Source organism: Lissotriton helveticus, chromosome 3_1 (assembly GCF_964261635.1).
Source record: "Lissotriton helveticus chromosome 3_1, aLisHel1.1, whole genome shotgun sequence".
NCBI lineage: Eukaryota > Metazoa > Chordata > Amphibia > Caudata > Salamandridae > Lissotriton > Lissotriton helveticus.
In genome coordinates, this window is record NC_136061.1 from 1,564,081,448 (window position 1) to 1,564,102,002 (window position 20,555).

At 42.4% G+C, this 20,555-nt stretch overlaps 1 protein-coding gene across 1 annotated transcript in view; it reads left to right on the forward strand.

Moving 5' to 3' along the window:
• Positions 1–19,921, forward strand: part of LOC144825051 (uncharacterized) — a 284,399-nt gene extending 264,478 nt beyond the window's left edge. The window contains exon 4 of the mRNA XM_078683960.1: positions 19,336–19,921. Within this exon, the coding sequence (XP_078540086.1) occupies positions 19,336–19,458 (123 nt within the window). The 3' untranslated portion in view covers positions 19,459–19,921. The remainder of the gene's footprint in view (positions 1–19,335) is intronic.
• Positions 19,922–20,555: the final 634 nt, after the last annotated feature.

Consider the following 20,555-nt stretch of genomic DNA (forward strand, 5'->3'; position numbering starts at 1 on the left):
AAAATATGATCCAATTTGAGCCCACGTTTCCCATGCCGTTTTCGGTTCGTCAGCTGCGTTAGCGATCCAGTTTGCATGATAGGCATTAGCCTATAAATTCACTATGTAATCGGATGCGCGCCGCTGACAGCGGTAGGATTCATTGTTTCCTGCCTTGCAACAAGGTTTTCAATACTTTTTAAATTGTATATGTGTGGCTGAATTACTCTGTGCTTTTTAACAATTTCTGCTTCCTACGGGCACTGGCACTTTACTTGATTCTGCTTGCCTATACCTCCTTAGTTGCTCCGATTCGTATCTCGCTTTTCCTCCTGTCCTGGTCCGCCACGGCTGATACGCCGATTGTGCGGAGGGCTGGGGCTACTATCGGGCTCCTAACTTCCGCCCACACAGTTTCCGCTTCCTCAGCTGTGTTAGTGATCCAGTTTCAATCAGAGGCATTAGCTTATATATTACCAATGCAAACGGACGCGCGCAGCTGACAGGGGTAGGATTTAGTGTTTCCTGCCCTGGTACTAGGTTTTTAATACTTTTTAAATTGTAGATGTGTGGCTGAATTACTCTGGGCTTTTGAACAATTTCTCCTACTTACGCGCACTTGCACTTTATTTGATTCTGCTTGCCTACACCTCCTTTCCTGCTCTGATTTGCATCTCGCTTTTCCTCCAGTCCTGGTCCACAGCGGTTGATACAACGATTGTGCATAGGGCTGGGGCTAATATCAGGCTCCTCACTTCCGCCCATGCAGTTTCCGCTTCCTCAGCTGCGTTAGTGATTCAGTTTGCATCAAAGCATTAGCCTATATATTCCCGATGCAAATGGACACGCGCAGCGGGCGCGCCAAAGGCAAGCCCGTCGGGGCCCGTCAGTGTCCTGTCAGCGTCCGGCACCGGCCATGCTGCTCAGTTCCCCTCCAGTGAGTTTCTTCCACTATATTACAATCGGGAAAAACTGCTTAGTCTTAGGCGGCTACCATTATGTCAGTGTACAGCGGCTGATCTGAGCTTGGAGGTAGACTTTTGATGCAATAAGTGCAACTGGTCTCTCCTCCAGCCCAGGAAACCTGCACCCAAGATCCTCCCACGCAACAATAAGTGTAAAAACAATGAGAAAACAGGGGACTTAAAGGCCACCCTTTTAAATGAATCGCTCTATGCAAAAGTATGAACCACACATTTATGACCATCTTCTAGACCATGGGTACTCACAAACTTTCTCTCAGGGGCCAAATTTACAGTGGGGTTTGTGGCCGAGGGCCGCACTGGTGGAGGCGGGGTCGGTGGGGGAGGGGGAAGGGGCTAGAAAGAAAAAAACTGTGACCATGAAGTTGAACACAGGCCCCTGCAGCTGACGCGTTCATCCAGAGAGCCAACAGACCAGCATACACCCACATCTCTCTTTCTCTCTCTCTCTCTCTCTCTCTCTATCTCTCCCTCCCTCTGTCTCCCTCCTTCTATCTCCCTCCTTCTATCTCTCTCGTTCCCTCCTTCCCTCTCTCTCTGTTTCCCTCTGTCTCTCTCTCTGTCTTACCTCTCTTTCTCTCTCTCTCTCTACCTCCCTCTCTTTCCTTCCCTCTCTCCGTCTCCCTCCATCTGTCTCCCTCTATTTGTGTCCCACTGTCCATCTCCCTCTGTCTCCCTCCCTCCGTCTGCCCTCTGTCTGTCTCCCTCCCTCTGTCTCCCTCCCTCTCTCCCTCCCTCTGTCTCCCTTCCTCCGTCTCCCTCCCTCCCTCTGTCTGTCTCACTCTGTCTTTCTGTCTATCTCCCTCTCTCTGTCTCCCTCCCTCTGTCTGTCTCCCTCCCTCTGTCTGTCTCCATCCCTCCCTCTGTCTCCCTCTGTCTGTATCCCTCCCTCTGTCTGTCTGTCTCCCTCCATCTCCCTCCCTTTGTCTGTCTCCCTCTCTGCCTCTGTCTGTCTCCCTCTCTGCCTCTGTCTGTCTCCCTCTGTCTGTCTCTCTGTATGTCTCCATCCCTTCCTATGTCTGTCTCCCTCTCTCCCTCTGTCTCTCTCTGTCTGTCTGTCTCTCTCTCTCTCTGTCTGTCTGTCTCTCTCTCTGTCTGTCTCTCTCTCTCTGTCTGTCTCTCTCTCTCTCTCCGTCTGTCTCTCTCTCTCCGTCTGTCTCTCTCTCTCCGTCTGTCTCTCTCTCCGTCTGTCTCTCTCTCCGTCTGTCTCTCTCTCTCTCTCCGTCTGTCTCTCTCTCTCCGTCTGTCTCTCTCTCTCCGTCTGTCTCTCGCTCTCCGTCTGTCTCTCTCTCCGTCTGTCTCTCTCTCTGTCTGTCTCTCTCTCTGTCTGTCTCTATCGCTGTCTGTCTCTATCGGTGTCTGTCTCTATCGCTGTCTGTCTCTATCGCTGTCTGTCTCTATCGCTGTCTGTCTCTGCCTCTATCTGTCTCTGCCTCTATCTGTCTCTGTCTGTCCCTGTCTCTGACCAAATCTAGTTCCGTCTGTCCCTGTCTCTATCTGTCTCTGCCTCTATCTGTCTCACCTCACCCGGCTCTCATTCCCTGCTGCCCTCCACCTCCCTCACCCGGGCTCTCACTCCCTGCACTGGCCTCCCACCTCACAGGGCTCTCACTCCCTGCTCTGCCCTCCCACCTCACCCGGCTCTCACTCCCTGCTCTGCCCTCCCACCTCACCCGGCTCTCACTCCCTGCTCTGCCCTCCACCTCCCTCACCCGGCTCTCACTCCCTGCTCTGCCCTCCACCTCCCTCACCCAGACTGTGACTCCCTGCTGCCCTCCACCTCCCTCACCCGGGCTCTCACTCCCTGCACTGGCCTCCCACCTCACAGGGCTCTCACTCCCTGCTCTGCCCTCCCACCTCACCCGGCTCTCACTCCCTGCTCTGCCCTCCCACCTCACCCGGCTCTCACTCCCTGCTCTGCCCTCCCACCTACCTCACCCAGGCTCTCACTCTCTGCTCTGTCGTCCCACCTCACCTGGCTCTCACTCCCTGCTGCCTTCCACCTCCCTCACCCGGGCACTCACTCCCTGCTCTGCCCTCCACCTCCCTCACCCGGGCTCTCACTCCCTGCTCTGCCCTCCACCTCCCTCACCTGGCTCTCACTCCCTGCTGCCCTCCATCTCCCTCACCCAGGCTCTCACTCCCTGCTCTGCCCTCCACCTCCCTCACCGGCTCTCTCTCCCTGCTCTGCCCTCCACCTCCCTCACCTGGGCTCTCACTCCCTGCTGCCCTCCATCTCCCTCACCCAGGCTCTCACTCCCTGCTGCCCTCCATCTCGCTCACCCGGGCTCTCACTCCCTGCTCTGCCCTCCACCTCCCTCACCCGGCTCTCACTGCCTGCTCTGCCCTCCACCTCCCTCACCCGGCTCTCACTCCCTGCTCTGCCCTCCACCTCCCTCACCTGGGCTCTCACTCCCTGCTCTGCCCTCCACCTCCCTCACCTGGGCTCTCACTCCCTGCTGCCCTCCATCTCCCTCACCCAGGCTCTCACTCCCTGCTGCCCTCCACCTCCCTCACCCGGGCTCTCACTCCCTGCTCTGCCCTCCACCTCCCTCACCCGGGCTCTCACTCCCTGCTCTGCCCTCCACCTCCCTCACCCGGGCTCTCACTCCCTGCTCTTCCCTACCACCTCTCCAGGCTCTCAGTTCCTGCTGTCCTCCCCCTTCCCACCCCCTCTCCCCTGTGTGTCAGCCTGGCTGACACAGCCTCCGGGGCACCCCAGTACTTAACAGGTCTTTAAACGACCATTTGTTTGTTAATGAGGCTTTTTTCACCTCTTAGCGCCCCTGCAGCTCCACTCTTGACTGTGGCTGGAATCGCCCGGGCCCCCACAGAGCAGGCTCTCTGATTACGCACTGCTGCTCCCTGAGGTGTTTGCTGAAGTTAAAAAAAAAAAAACACACACACACAGGTGCGATGTCTCAAGCTCCGCGGGCCGCCACAGAAGGCTTGCTGGGCCGCCACTGGCCCGCGGGCCGTATTTTGAGTACCCCTGTTCTAGACGAACAATCTTTTATTTTTTTCCCACTGAGACCTGGCTGTCTGAAGCCTCCAACCCTACTATCACCTTGGCCATCCCTACGGATGGGACCGACCGAGTGGGAAGGAGGGGGGGGGGGGCGGTGTCGCCATCATTAACTATCTAAAACTAGACTGCTCTCCCATCCCGATAGAAAACATCGAGGGTGCAGTGTCCTTAGTCTTCCACTCTAACTTATCCCCTCGTAATAGTGATGGAGCGGGATAGAAAACAGAAATCTGTTTAAACCCGTGAAGTCACACTTCCATAAATAAATTAAAAATGCTAACAATTTGTGCTGTGTGTATAATAATTCAACCTAGTTTAAAGTTACATTACATTACAGAACACGTGGGAAATTAACATGTGTGCTCATAAATGTGCATTATGTTGCATTCTTATGTATGTGAAAATAATAAATTAATCCTGTCTATTGTCATGTCATAACTAATAGCAGCTGTTTTTGAAATAATGGCATGTGCTTATTTTGCTTCCCTTGTCTATGTGATGTCATTTCTACTATTCTAGGTGCACATAAGGTTTTATGGATTAATGAAGACAGGTAGATATAAAATGCTGCTTTATTTGTGCTTTACTGCTAGGTAATTTAGACTAATGGGTTAATAATTAGCAATGATGGGAGGCAACAGAACAAACTGTATTTCTTTCACTAATTATCCTTTGTGTTTGTTTATATAATAGTTTTACAAATGAAGCTTAGAGATGGCTGCAGAAAAATAGTACCCTTTTAAAAGTGACGCAGGGACAGTGGCGCAGAAAATTGACGCTTTCTGAAAGAGGCCTAATGATGAAAATGGCTCAAGTGAAAATAATTCCAAGAAGGATGGAAAAGGCCTCTGAGCTTTTATTTTGAAAGGTTTTGGATTGAACTGCTAAAAAGATGACTTTTTGCCACGGGAGTTCAGAGCTGACTAAGCTCAAGGTTAAAAGGAAACTGTTGCTACAAAATGTAGCAGACTAAGGAAGAACTGCCAAGACTTCTAAATGAACAATGAACTAGTGAATTTGCCCGGGCATGTAAGAAGGAGGTGTCACAGTTTACTGTGGTACGAGGTGGCTCAGCCAATGGAGAACTAGAATTCGTCTGCTGCAATGTGAAAAATAGTTAGCTCAGCTAATTTAGGGTATAAGAATAGGTTCAGAGAACACATAGTTGGCTTACGCTCGAGAATTCTGGAGGACGATGTTATGCTGATGGACTTTACACGTGAGGACAGGAGTTTTTATTAATTACTTTATTACTAGGTGATGAGGGTAGAGACAGAGATATAGTTAGGATTTTGGAAAATGCTTAATTTTACTTATTCCTGCTAATGAATAATAATTCTTGATTTATGCTCTTTTTATTAATACTGAAAAATTCTTTCTTTATGACATTTTCTAATGCTTGTTTAATAAAATACCAAAACCTAAGTTTTTCTAGATGTGTTAAAATAAACTTTCTAAAAATGACAAGCTGGTCTTGATTATTGCAGATGGTTTAAACAACTATATTTAGATCTTATCGCCTCATGATTCAAGCGCTCTATTGTTGTTATGGGCCTAGTGTTGTAGTGTAAGTTTTGTGGTAGTAGATAGTGTCATTTGTGCAATATTTTGGTGAGAGCGCTGGATCAATTTCTGGTAGCCATCGGACGGTTTATATATGTTGTTTTTGACATACATGTTACATGCATGATACATATATGTTGGTAATTTCATAGGATTAAGTTTTAACACATGTTGAGTTTGTTTATTTTGTGCTAAGTGTGTACCGGTACAAAAACTGTGTGATGAGAAGGTAGTCATGCAGAATATCTGATCTGTTTCTGTGATATCGCCGAGTATCACTGTTGGTATCGCCGTGTACCAGAAGTATTGTCGCCGTGCAATACAGTGTTGTCGCCGTGCAACACAGTTTTAGGGCTAGGTGTGAATCTTGAAAAGTGAGGGTTTTCTAAGAAATTAGAGCAGCATGAGAATAGGGACAAAGCGCCTTCCATAAAACTCACTGTGATAAGAGTATTAGTTATATTCAAGCTTGAGTGAAGGGCAGGGTAATGTCGGTGCATGATTATCTATAAACAGGTGAGAGTCCTGTACGGGTACATGTTTTATATCTATAAACAGGTGAGAGTCCTGTACGGATAACGGTGTTATTTTGCTAACGGTGCATGATTTCTATAAACAGGTGAGAGTCCTGTACGGATTTCATGTGTGACTGAAGTTAGGGAATTTTCAGTGTGAAAGTGCGTGATTGTTTTGTAAGGTATGTTCAAGTGGAACTCTTAGAACTTTCACTTCGCGGTGGGTTCAGAGCAAAATGAGTTCATATTCTTACGTGTTAGAAGGGTAGGGTAAGAGTTGCTCTACTGACAAATGGAAATTATCCTTAGTGTGAATAGCGACGTCTATTCCGAAGTGTGGATACTTGAATGTATGTAAACTATCCTAATTAGAGAAGCAGACAGATGAGTTTCGTTTTATGTATTCACTAAAATGTACCAAAAGTAATTTTAAGGTACTTAGGAAAGTTCAGGATAAAGTCTATACCATTCTAAGACTTTTATGATGATATGCAGTGTTTAAATACATTTAAAAGCTCTGCACGTTAATAAAATTCAATTCAAAAGTGTTCAGCATAGTTGAAAAGTATAATAAGGTGAACTGTGCTATTTTAAAACATTCAGGAGCATTTTAGAATGTTTTGTGTTAATTAGGCAATAATTAAGGTATTCCACGTTATTAAACTCGTTAAAATAAGTAAAAAGCAATTATTATTCATTTTATAAACATTCCACACTTTAAATATAGTATTATACTGTTCTCCGTAGTTTAAAACAATTAAAATGTGCCCAGATCGAAAATTGTAAGGGAGGGGCTGGTTTTGCGAGTGAAACAGCGTGTAGGGAGAGACTGAAGCTGCAGCAGCTGCCTACGTCAGAGCTTGCCGCGCTCTGATTGGCTCAAGTGTCTGGAGCACCATAGCAAAGAAGCGTTATGATTCGCTATAATGTTTTAGAATAGTCGCGCGTGATTGGCTAGTGCGCGTCTTCACTTCATGCCAAGTTACTCTCTTTGGTTAGATTGTCACAGAATAAAAACAAGGCCTTACTCTAATTGGTTGGTGTATTTGGAGCATTACAGTAAAAGTGTTCCCTGATTGGCTGAAGCATTACTGTGATGCTGTAATTGGCTAATCGTCCGTTTTGGTTTTCCTAGTTAAAATTATACTGTTATTTCAAAAAATTAATGTATGCCATAAGCATAGCACTGCGTTGCAATCACATTTTGTGAAGGAGGGGGGGTGTTAAGGAGCGAGTAGGAGAGAGAGCTGCCTGCAGCGGCTCCCTACGTCAGCAGCCGCGCTGCCATTGGCTAAAACGGCCCGTCGCGTCATCACAAGGCCGCGCACCCATTGGATATTGACGCGTAGCGTCATACCAGGGTCGCGACCTTATTGGTTAAGGCTCCGTGAGCTGCGCCTTAATTGGGCAAAGCTCTATGAACTGTGTGTAGGTGTTTGGAAAATAGAAATAAGAACACCGTTTTAGCATCTTTCCTTAGACGCTTTAATATTTTAAAGAGAGAAGCGTGTAATAATTGATATATTGAGCGAGTGTACACAAAGGTAGTAATTAAATAAATAAAGATATAATAAGTGTCCCCAAGTTTTCATTAAAATACTTGAATTAATATATAAATTCCTGTTTCATGATTCCTCCTTATCGCGCTATTTTGTATTGATTGAAGCGCGAGGGGAGAGAGCTTGGAGCTACAGCGAGAGGGTGTGTTAGAGCCGCTTTGCTCTGATTAGTAGAAAGTGACCAGAGCGTCATAAGCAGAGCCGCGCTCCGATTGGGCGAGGCTCCGTGAGCCCCGTTCTGATTGGGCGAGGCTCTCCCATGTGTGAAAATAGCTACGGCTTGATTTGATTAAACCGGTGAGAGGAAAAGCGTATAAAAGTTGATGTGGTCGAGAGAGTGCACACAAAATTAAAATTACATAAATAAATTAAAATAAAGGCGATTGTGCTATATATTAAAATTTCACATCCTAAAGGAGGAGCTGTGCGCGAGGGGAGAGAGCTCGAGGCTGCAGCGGCAGGATATAGAAGAGTTGTCGCGCTCTGATTGATAGATTTAGTCTGGCGCGTCATAATAGGGCCACACTGTGATTCGTTGAAACACCCGGAGTGTCATAGTGAAGTAGCGCTCTCATTGGCTGAGGCGCGAATATCACTTTAAAATAATTATTTACAATTTAAAAATATCCCCGATTCGATTTCTTTCCTTGTTAAAGCTGTATGTATCACAATTAATTTATAATAGTGGCCGATAAACATTGTGCACTATATTGCAAGTTCAGCTCAATTGTGCAAGGGAGGGGCTGAGCACAGAGAGCTAGACATCAACATCACTTGCCAAGTTATTGTCGAATTATTTAAATTAGTCCCTGCTTTGGTTTCTTTTCCTCACTACAGTGAGTTGTCTGGCAAGTGTTGTGCGCAGTGTTGAGAAGCACATTTGTAGGAGAAGGCTGCTTGGGGTGAGAGGGTGCAAGGGGAGACTCCAGCATCAGTAGCATATGTCACGGCAACGGCCGCGCTGTGATTGGCCGAGTGTTACAGCCGCTGTGTTGTGATTGGCCGATGCGCAGCTGTGTTCTGATTGGTTGCGCAACGCAAAAGCAGTGCTCTGATTGGCTGGAGCGCGTCATGCCAGATATGTTGTAGTTGGACCAGGCATTTGCCGCGCTGTGATTGGCTGAAGCGCAATTGTGGGTTTTACATTCTGCGAGTGTTCCTAGAATGATTTCTGTCCTAGTTTCAGTCGCGCAAATTAGTTTATAAAAGAAAAGAAGTGTGTCACAGCTGAATTGTTGCATGACACAGCTGATTTGTGCATAGACACCAGCGAGTGTTGGATGCTATGTTAGAGCTGGTGCCTCATTGAGGTAAATGGATGTACTCCTCATTTCAAGTTTGGTGAGCTAATTTAATAAAGGAGAGACTGCAAATGTGATAGTACCCTTTGTTTTAAAATAAATTTGAAAGAACACGTCCCTCTTATGATAATAAGACTGAGCATTAAAGCCTGTGACTGTCTCAGTTTCTGATATAGCGCTCATGTTCTGAGAGCCTAGTGTCTAACAAAAATTAAAAGTTCTGAGACAACTTACTGTCCTTTTCTGGAGTTCTTTATCAGTGTGAGAACAAGACAATGTTTGGTTCAATAAGATAATTAATAAAGCAGCAAAACAAATTTTATTTAAATTGAAGGCAAGTAGATTAGGTTTTCTTTTTTCCACAGGTATATGTTGCAGAAGGTGTGTAAGTGAAAAATAAGTACATTTAAAACACATGTGATTATATGTTGGTAGTATTGTTATAAATAGAAAATTTTTGCGTTGTTATTGTTTTTCCAAATTGATAAATTTTCTTTACAGGTTAATTATAATTAGTGATACAGGTAAATTAGGAGAAATATTAAATTGACCAAATTATAGAATTTTCTATACCTGATAGTGTTAAATTATTTAATTAATTAATTAGCAAACGCTGCAAGGCAAATTTAGAAAGTACGTTTACCAAATTAATTAAAGAAAATGTCTTCCTTATACAAGAAAATGAAAAAGGTTGTAGCCAAATGCGAGAACAAATTAAAGATTCCCAAATTAGCGAAAATAAATAATAAAAGTATCAGAGTAGAAAATATAGATCAGTGTACAATTGATGTTGTAAATATGGATCAGAACAGAAATCCAAGAAGACTCCCAGAGCAGATTGATGCAACGCCAAAAGTCCAAGATCAGATTGACATGATGTCAGCTCAGAATTTTACTAAAATTAATGCAATTGAAAAACATGATGAAATGATTGGTACATCTGGAATTAATATTCCTGATCATGTGAATTCATCAAATGATTTAAAGGAGTCCATGAAAATTATGGAAACAGAGATAGTCCCTGTGCTGGGAAGAGATGAAATTAATTCCGCAAATTTAAAGGTCCCATTAACTGAAAAGGTTTATTCTATTGTACTTGAAATTGAATTAGTAGGGATTGCAACCGAGCAAGAAAAAGAGATGACTTCAGTTCTGGTAAGTGAGAAGTCTGATATTGATCTGATTAAATTGACACAGCCTGACGAGTCAAAATTCTGGTCAATTAAAAGGGAAACTGAGATAAATGAGCTAAATAAAGAGCTACAAATACAGCGACAGGTAATGGTTCAGCAGATTGACATGGCTTCACTGCCATTACACATTTTTGTTAATAAACAGTTAGAGAATACAGATACAGGATTAAATAAAGAACAAGAAAACAGTCACAAAAGAATAAATGCACTTCCAGAATGTTGGAATAAAAATGATGTTCTTTTGAGTGAAGACATCAAAGTAAAGGACACAATTGATCAACAGATTAAAACATTGACTTCTACAGGTTCACTTTTCAGAAATGCAAATTTAATTAAAAGATTGATTGATGATATTCAATTGGCAGAAAGGTTTGCTGTCGTGATATGTGCAGCATACAAAATGAATGATGAACATGCTTTGAGTTCACTAATACTAACAGCTGTAGTTGAAACATGGCAGGTAGTCAAAGATTTTCAAGATGAAGCAACTCATGAGGAGAATAACACATGGTTGAGAACAGATTTTAGACAGCGAGATGAGGATGAGATTTTGTCACACAGAGATGACAGAGTAGTTTTACCAAATAGCATAATTACTGACATGGACAGAATGTACCATAAAATTGCAGAATTTCATTACCAGAGGTGTCTGACATATCAGCAAGTGAACACAATTAAGAGAACAGTTGTGGGAATGGGAACAGAATTACAGGAGAGTGATTCATTGACTAGATTACAAATGGATTTTTGTGAGATGTCACTACATGATAAACTGTGCTACATTTTTGTGATTTACTGTTTGTTTACAAAATGGGTTGAAAAATTTCAGATACGACATGATGATGAAATTACTGTTGCAAAGTTATCAGATAACAGAAGACATATTGAAAACAGATTGCTCCATTGTACAGATAGAATAGAAATTTTAGATGTTGAGGAGCATGAGAATGTTACTATAAAAGACAGAGATGCAAAAATGTGCCTAGCTGCAGGTACAAAGTGGACAGATGTTCTTCCACTTGTTTTGATGTTTCTGAGAAACACTACTGATAAAAAGACAGATTTAAGTCCACGTGAGATTATGATGGACAAGGTCATGAGACAGTCATTCATACCAGAGAAAAGAATGATGACTATCAATGATAGTATCAATTTGGAGAACTGCAGGAATTTATCAGATGAAATGATTACTGTGTTTGATGAAGATGAAACTGAAGTACAAACAAGAGAAAAAGAGCAAGTATTTGATCTGTTACCAAGTAAAAGGATCAGGAAAAAGGTTCGTCTAAAAGGAAATTCTCTAGTGCCAAGGTGGCAGAAAAAGAGGTCAGTCAGTCTTGTCACGACAAATGCAGAGAAGTGCAAAAGACTGAAGAGGTGGATTGACACTGGCCATACTTTTCGTGTATCTACACCTGAAAATCCTGACGAGAATAGTGTCACAATTGATGATTCAGATTCTGAAGAAGAGCCTGAAGAGAATCCAGATCTTGAAGGTCGACAAGTTGGTCGATATCTGGAGAACACGAAAAGAAAACAAGACTTGATTGAAGAAGACTTGAAAGTTGTGACAGAAGACTCAGAAAATGATGGAGATGTGCCAGAAAAAGAAGCAGAAGAAGAATGTGATCAGATTGTGATTCAAGACCAGGAGAGTATTGAAAAGCAGAAAAGTAGCTCTGAAAGCAGGAACAGGAATTCTGAAACTGGGAAGTTGAAGGTAATTGAAGAAGAAAATGAATTGCCAAGTACCAGCTACAAAGATGACGTTCCTAACGGAGTGAAGCTGCCGAGTAAAGAAGTACCTGAGTCCAGAATGAAAATTTCTGACACTGAAACTGATGAGAATGACGAAGATTGTGAAATAAGAAAATTCAGAAAAGGAGCTTGGAGAACAGAATGTAATGTGACCAAGCAAAAGAAGAAATTACCAAGAAAAAGTGATGAATGGCCAGGAGAAAACGAAGGCCTAAAATTCAAATTGAGATACAGATCAAAGGAACAGATTGATGAGATATCAAGTGAAAAAGATTCTGTAAAGAAAAGTGAGACAGGAAAGAGAATGGAAGTGATACCTGTAATGGATTGCAGTCAGGAAAAGATTGAAAACAAAAGTGACAATGATTGAAGTACATACCTGTTAAATTTTAGGTTTTCTGTTTTTTTGGCATAAGGCTGAAGAAAATCTTGTTAGGTGACACAAGGTCGAAGAAATTCTGTTAGCTGAAAAATTAATTTGTGACATTAGGTCGAAGAAAAACTGTTAGAAGGTTTAAAGAGTATAAAAAAAAAAAAAAAAAAAAAAAAATTGAAAAAGGGGGGTGTTAGAAATTTTTTGAAAATTTAGGTAAAATTTTTAAAATTTTTGTTTTATTTTTCTCTGCAAGCTTAATGAAAAAATAATTCTGCTTTGGTTAATTTAGGTTATTGTTCTTTTTGAAATTAACAAGGAGAAGTTTTAGGTTAATATGACAAGCAAGATACTGACATTTTATTAGTTATAGTTTTTGTAACACTTTTATTGAAGCTCAGTTGTATGATACACAAGAGAATGAAATAGAACTAGAGGGGTTTCTTAAAACTCAATATGAGAATTGTAGATAAACTGATGAGATAAGTCTTTAGAAATACTAACACAGGTGAAATTGAATCATGTTCATCTTAGATAAAATCTTTGCTAAAATATTGGGTGGTGGTGTGGTGATTTGTTAATCACCAGATGAGGGAGTTGATGGAGCGGGATAGAAAACAGAAATCTGTTTAAACCCGTGAAGTCACACTTCCATAAATAAATTAATAATGCTAACAATTTGTGCTGTGTGTATAATAATTCAACCTAGTTTAAAGTTACATTACATTACAGAACACGTGGGAAATTAACATGTGTGCTCATAAATGTGCATTATGTTGCATTCTTATGTATGTGAAAATAATAAATTAATCCTGTCTATTGTCATGTCATAACTAATAGCAGCTGTTTTTGAAATAATGGCATGTGCTTATTTTGCTTCCCTTGTCTATGTGATGTCATTTCTACTATTCTAGGTGCACATAAGGTTTTATGGATTAATGAAGACAGGTAGATATAAAATGCTGCTTTATTTGTGCTTTACTGCTAGGTAATTTAGACTAATGGGTTAATAATTAGCAATGATGGGAGGCAACAGAACAAACTGTATTTCTTTCACTAATTATCCTTTGTGTTTGTTTATATAATAGTTTTACAAATGAAGCTTAGAGATGGCTGCAGAAAAATAGTACCCTTTTAAAAGTGACGCAGGGACAGTGGCGCAGAAAATTGACGCTTTCTGAAAGAGGCCTAATGATGAAAATGGCTCAAGTGAAAATAATTCCAAGAAGGATGGAAAAGGCCTCTGAGCTTTTATTTTGAAAGGTTTTGGATTGAACTGCTAAAAAGATGACTTTTTGGAGAAATTTGCTAATGTCTGCTAACGTGCCACGGGAGTTCAGAGCTGACTAAGCTCAAGGTTAAAAGGAAACTGTTGCTACAAAATGTAGCAGACTAAGGAAGAACTGCCAAGACTTCTAAATGAACAATGAACTAGTGAATTTGCCCGGGCATGTAAGAAGGAGGTGTCACAGTTTACTGTGGTACGAGGTGGCTCAGCCAATGGAGAACTAGAATTCGTCTGCTGCAATGTGAAAAATAGTTAGCTCAGCTAATTTAGGGTATAAGAATAGGTTCAGAGAACACATAGTTGGCTTACGCTCGAGAATTCTGGAGGACGATGTTATGCTGATGGACTTTACACGTGAGGACAGGAGTTTTTATTAATTACTTTATTACTAGGTGATGAGGGTAGAGACAGAGATATAGTTAGGATTTTGGAAAATGCTTAATTTTACTTATTCCTGCTAATGAATAATAATTCTTGATTTATGCTCTTTTTATTAATACTGAAAAATTCTTTCTTTATGACATTTTCTAATGCTTGTTTAATAAAATACCAAAACCTAAGTTTTTCTAGATGTGTTAAAATAAACTTTCTAAAAATGACAAGCTGGTCTTGATTATTGCAGATGGTTTAAACAACTATATTTAGATCTTATCGCCTCATGATTCAAGCGCTCTATTGTTGTTATGGGCCTAGTGTTGTAGTGTAAGTTTTGTGGTAGTAGATAGTGTCATTTGTGCAATATTTTGGTGAGAGCGCTGGATCAATAGCATGGCTGTTTTTCTAATTTACAGACTTTCTGGGGCAATTTGAAATTGTATTACTACACTAAATATAGCCACCACCTCCCTGACCTTAAAATACAACTGCCTTATTACAGGAGATTTCAATATACATATGGACAATGGAAAAGACCCTCAGACAATTTCCTTATTGGAGACGCTGCAGGCCTGCAACATGTTTCCATCTATTTCTTCGGCCAGCCATGAGAAGGGCCATACCCTAGACAAAATCTTTCACAACTTTGATATATCAGTAAGCCTGCCTTTTCCCATCACCTGGTCTGACTACCTCCTATTAAAATGTGTCATTCCCAACTCTTCCACAGTCCTCTCGGGCTAAGGCAGGGAAGAGGGTCCCTAATTACAGGACATTCCATAAAATATCCATCCCGATGTTAGCAGATGCTCTCGTTCGTTCCTTGGCAGAGCTGTCTGGCTCCCCAGACTTGGAACCCCTCCTAATAGATTCATGGCTCTGAGCCAACATTTGTGCAGCGGTACCGGTTGTTTCCCACCATCTCCATGGTTTAACAATTCCCTCAGATCTACCAGAATAAATTGTAGAAAAATGGAATGGAAATGGCTTAAATCCTATCTACCTGAGGACATGAAGGTATTTAAAGACACCTTAAATGCTAATTACGTTCTCTTGAAGGCAGCCAAGAAAAACTTCTTTCAAACCAAGATAGAAAATTCCCAAAATAAGAGAAAAGAAATCTTTAGCATTAGTTAAATCCTTTACCGCCCTGAAAGCCGGCACAAAGGAAGGGCCATGCACAGAAAAATGGTCTAAGCACATAGCTAAATTCTTCCACAAAAAGATCTCCGTGATCCTACAAGCCTTCACTAACATCTCAGAGAATGAACTGACCTTTTAATTTGTTCTAATGGCAAATTTCACCTCTTGGATCCTCCATCTTTACTAGCTTTCCTTGAGTTTCAGCTTGAAGAGTTACTGACCCTTTTCCAAAGCATTAAGTCTGGCTCTCCTACTGACCCAAGCCCAGCGAATATCCTGAACCTATTAGCTCCCACCATAAACCCCACGGTAAACCAGCTCTTTAATGCTTCCCTCTCCTCAGTCAACATGCCGAAACTTTGGAAGAATGCTAAGATTCTTCCACAGATAAAAAAAGGCTAACGCCAAACCGACGATCCCTGCCAACTAAAGGCCAATCACCCTTCTTCCGGCCCTCTGCAAAGTTTGAGAGAAGCATGTAAACAAGGCCCTCCAAAAACACACACGAGAAGCTCCTGGAGAGCTTGCTAACATCAGCCTGGGGGGGCCACCTTAACATGGATGTCATCCTTCTTGGCAAATAGATACCACGACATCTGGCTCCCCAGTCTCATCCCTGATTCCAGCCATGAATGTAGGTGTCCCTCAGGGCTCCATTTTTAATACTACCCTTTTTATTATATATCTATCCCCCCTTGCATTTCTAGTAGAGTAAGAGGGCGCCAAAATTGTTTCCTATGTTGATGACACTCAGATGATTTTTACATGTAAAAAAGGAACCAACTTTGATGGGGCAATGATTAGGTCTTGCCTCACAAAGGTTTTTAACTGGCTTAAGATCAATTAGCTGAAGTTCAATCCTGACAAAACTGAAGTTGTTTTCTTTGGTAATCCAGAAATGCCTGACTGAAGCTCTTGGTGGCTAAAAGATCAGCCGCCCCCGCCCATGGAAACAGAGAAAGTAACTTAGGAATTGTTATAGGCTAGACTCTCTCCTTGCGCTTTCAAAACCAAAACCTAACTGGAGCTTGCTTTGGCATACTCCGGATGCAAAAAAAAATTCCTGCCACTGTTACCGCTTGAGAGCAGAAAGATCGTGGTGCAGGTTCTGCTGATATCAAAGCTTGGCTATGTCAACAGCTTGTACCTCGGTCTTCACAAATCCCTTATCCAGCGACTACAAGTGGTACAAAACACGGCAGCCAGAGCCATCCTGAGACCTAAACCCAGATCTAGTATGACCCCTATCCTTAAGTCTCTACACTGGCTCCACATAAAAGAACGGATCAACTTCAAAGCAATGACCATCTTCGTTAAAGCTTTACACGGCTTAGGAGCCTTCTACCTAAATAAGCACGTTAATCGCTACACAACATCTAGACCCCAAGATCCCCCAATGCCAACCTGGCCATCATGCCTAAAATATGCTGTGCCCATACTGGGGGCAGATCCCTCGGCTTTCTAGGCACAAAAATGTGGAATAGACTCCCTAAGTCTCTAAACTTAACCACAGACCTACTCTCTTTCAGGAAGAACTTAAAATCCTGGCTTTTTAATAATTGATGGATCTTTTACGCACGTTTTCCTCCCGCTGTCACACGCCAGGACACTCTAGTCTGAGTAGCTGGGTACTTTATTAAATACACTATTTCATTTAATTTAATTTCATTAGGTCCCTGACAGTGCAAAGGAATACTCATTCAAATTCTAAGGGCCTTATTTATGAGGCTTTGCTTCACTTTTACTTTTCGTGACACACCAGCAGCGTAAAAAGTGCGCCATGTTGCGCCCTATTTACAAAGTGACGCATCTAGGCAGATGCATCACTTTGTAAACCCCTGCACCACATTATACCTGCGCCAGGTATAATGTATGCAGGGTGAGTGTTCCCCTGCAAAAGCCTTGTAGAAGTGGCGCATTGAAATCTATGAGAACTCAGTGTGCCACTTCTAGGATGCCATTGCGTCAATAACTTACACCTGCCTCCCACCAGGCGTAAGACTGATGCAGGCCCTTTTACATGGGGCTTGTCCCATATGAAAGGACACATTGCTGGAGTCACGTCTATTTTCAGACACACCGCAGCAATGCATCACTTTTGCGCCTATAGATACATCAGAAATACTGACGTATCTGTAACTCCTTGCAACATGACACTTCATGTCGCAAGGAGGCCGCACTAAGAAGTGGCGCATCCCTGTTTTCACACATCGATGCATCACTTCTCAGAAATGTGTTTATATCTAATATTCAGGGATAGTTATGTGTGTTTTCAACATTGTAACATAGCAGCAGCTCACCAATATTACTGCAAATAATCTCTGTGATGCCCTCCCATTTCTTATAAGTTAGGCCTTTTTTTGATCTAAAAGAACTTTTTTTATGTATATTGCACAAAACAAACAACATTTCTCTGCAAAATGGCTATATTAGACTCTCACACATCAGGTACATAGAAAATAAATTAAAGAAAAACAGTATTTAAAACGATCTATTTAAGAAATATTCAAGGTCATTAGTGCAAAACTCTGGAGAACGGAGCTGACTCTGTCAGGGGCCCCCTGAAAGGCTGGGGCCCTGGGCCAGAGCCCACTTTGCCCATGCATTAAAACGTCTCTGCTTTATGCTGCTGAAAGCAACTGCTTCGGCTCCTGTTCACTGACATACATGATTCCTTGCATTCAGGTCGTTGCTGATATGTTCAGTCAGTGGCTTTCATTTCTTACTCTGGCTCCCAGCCTATGTTTGACTGGATCAGATTTACATTGCAATTTATTGATGCTCAGATTAGTATGAGGCACAGGTGATCGGGAAAACTGTCATCGGTGCAACATGTACCTGCTCATCTCTGTGCTCCAGATGGCACCTCGAGCTTACGTAATGAAATCCACAGGTTCCAATAGCACACAACATTCACAGCAGATGGTTCATTCCACTTCTTGTACCGTGGACCAAAACATTGACCCCTGGCTTCATGTTTATTACTTGTATGTCAAGCAACTTATAAATGAAATGTAATTTTTTGTACATTTGCATTTTAGACTCTGTTGCACGCCACAAACTGTCTGTGGCAGTCTTAAATGGTAATACCAAACCAACTTTTTGAGATTTAAGACACATTATATATTAAGGAAGACATTTTGATTTGATTAATTGGGTAACTCTAAATTAAATATTTTGCTTACAAATGATAAGCATTAAGGTTCTACTTTTTGATACCTACCTTTAATGTACAGGGCATTTTTATACAATAGGTATAATGTTCTCTGTGTGATATTGTCCAATTTACACGGCGGCAGGAGCAGGACCAATCCTGTACTGGAAAAGTCTATGGGCCACACCTGAGCTTAGCTTTTAATGAGAGGGGCTGAAGGAAGTCCTAGGAATTTCTGGTTCAGGAAGTATACCCTGGCCTGGATCAGGTACACAAGAGAGATCAGGAGAAAGATAGGTTGTGGGAATTTATGGGATTACCCGCAGACAGCTGCCACAATCAAAAATTTACCTCTAATGGGGAGCTTTACTCATTATAAAATGAATCTCCTGCTGGCTCAATCCACCTTTGGCACCCTGGCTGACTATTTCCTCTTGATAAAGTATGAATTCAAATTTGAGCATTTTCTCGATGAGATCAAGCCTCCGCTAGGTAGGAAGCTGTATCTTCAGTTTCGGTATAGTAAACTACCAACTGCTCCATCCACTGCCAAATGGACCAGCGTGTCAGAGCCAGCCAGGCCCATCTGTCTTTGTGGGACCACCAGGGAAACAGAAGAGCACGTCCTGTTTTTCTGTCTACCCTACCTGGGTAGAAGGAGTAAATGGCTAGTTCCTGTTCGTCGATACTTATGTGTCAGGAAACCCTTCATATTCTAAAATGTGATGGGAGGCAAAGTTTGTTTTTTTCTGTATCCCGTAATCTGTTATTTATGTGGAGGATTAGGCACAATGTGAGCCCTCAAATACTCTGGAGGTACGGGTCTTTCCTGAATCGTAGTGTTTTACAGCACTCAACTTTTATTAGGCCAAAGGAGAATTGTATGTAATCATTTTATAGATGTGATGCATCTTGTAATGTCAAGATTGCTATGAATTTTAACCAACTGTTTTACATTTTATTAATAATTCGTTTAATGTATACCATTCAATGATTTTAACTGGAACTGTACTTTTTGATTGAGTTTTTATGACAGATTGCCGAAATAAAGACTTGTATGATGTTATTTTGCTTAATCTTTTTGTGATTTGTTTCTCATCTTCTTCATTCATTTTCTCTTCAGGATCTTCTGAAAGATCTGCATCCCGATTCACTTGGAATAGATACGTTCATTTGGATATTGGCATGGAAAATCGACTTGAAAATTGTTACTTCACTTGGATGGATGTTCTCCTTTGGATTTTGAAGGACTGTTGCTCTTTTTTTTAATATGTGAAAAAGGCTTTTTAATTTTAAGTTTTAAATTATTTTTGGGAATTTTTGTGCATTGCTTTTTAATCTTGGTTTTCATATTGCTATTTTGGACCTGAAATGCCGATTGTGTCTAGACTTGAATAATGCTTATCAGTTCTTTGTACCTGACACAGGTGTGCCCGGAATGTTAATGAATTTTCTGCTATCCAAGAGCTAATGGATTTTTTCCTGATCTTGTCAGTATTTTTCCTGGAGGGGAAATGCTGTTAGCTGGATCTCTACCACTCCATCTTTAAAGCTAAGTATTCTAATCCCCTTCCTTTCCAGGTGCCATATTGCAACAAGTATGAGAAAGGCCGATCTTCTTATCTTCCTGTACCTGCGGCATATATATAAATATTGTTTAATCACTTTCTCTTTCATATATAACCAAGATTAATTTATTTTATGATTGCATTGTTAATCATTCAGTTAAGTAGTTAAAAAATTAAGGGGCCTATTAGGATGGTGGTGAATCTGACTCCTCCGGGCCAGCGGAAGGATGCGGATTCACCGCAGCGGGCATTTGAAACACCCACCGCCACATTAAGATTGCAGTGGGATCCGCGGCAGACTGCAAGTCCGTCCGTCGCTGATCCGCGGTGTATGCTGGCAAATATGGTGGCGGTGTCTGCAAGACACCGCCAGCCATATTAGGATGCAGGCGGAAACATGCTTTTCCACGGCGGCTTTTCTGCCGTGGAAGAGCATGTGGTCTTTTGTGTTTGGGGGTCCATTGCGGGCCCCCAGGGTGTCGGGGGGTGGGGGATGCACATGGGGGGTACCTATGGTACCCCTCAGCATTTACATGCACAAAACGGCAGGCACCGCGAGGCGCCTGCCGCTTTGTGCATGTAAATGTAAAGCATGCATTTTTTAACTTGCGGCGGGTGCTGCTTCAAGCAGCACCCGCCGCAAGGTTAAAGATACGGGATGTGACCGCCAGGGTGGCAGCCACATCCTAATTGCAACGGAGGGACCGCGCTGCCCCTGCGGACGGTCCCTCCACCTCGGGAGTGGCGGACGGACGCAGGTCCGTCCGCCATCCTA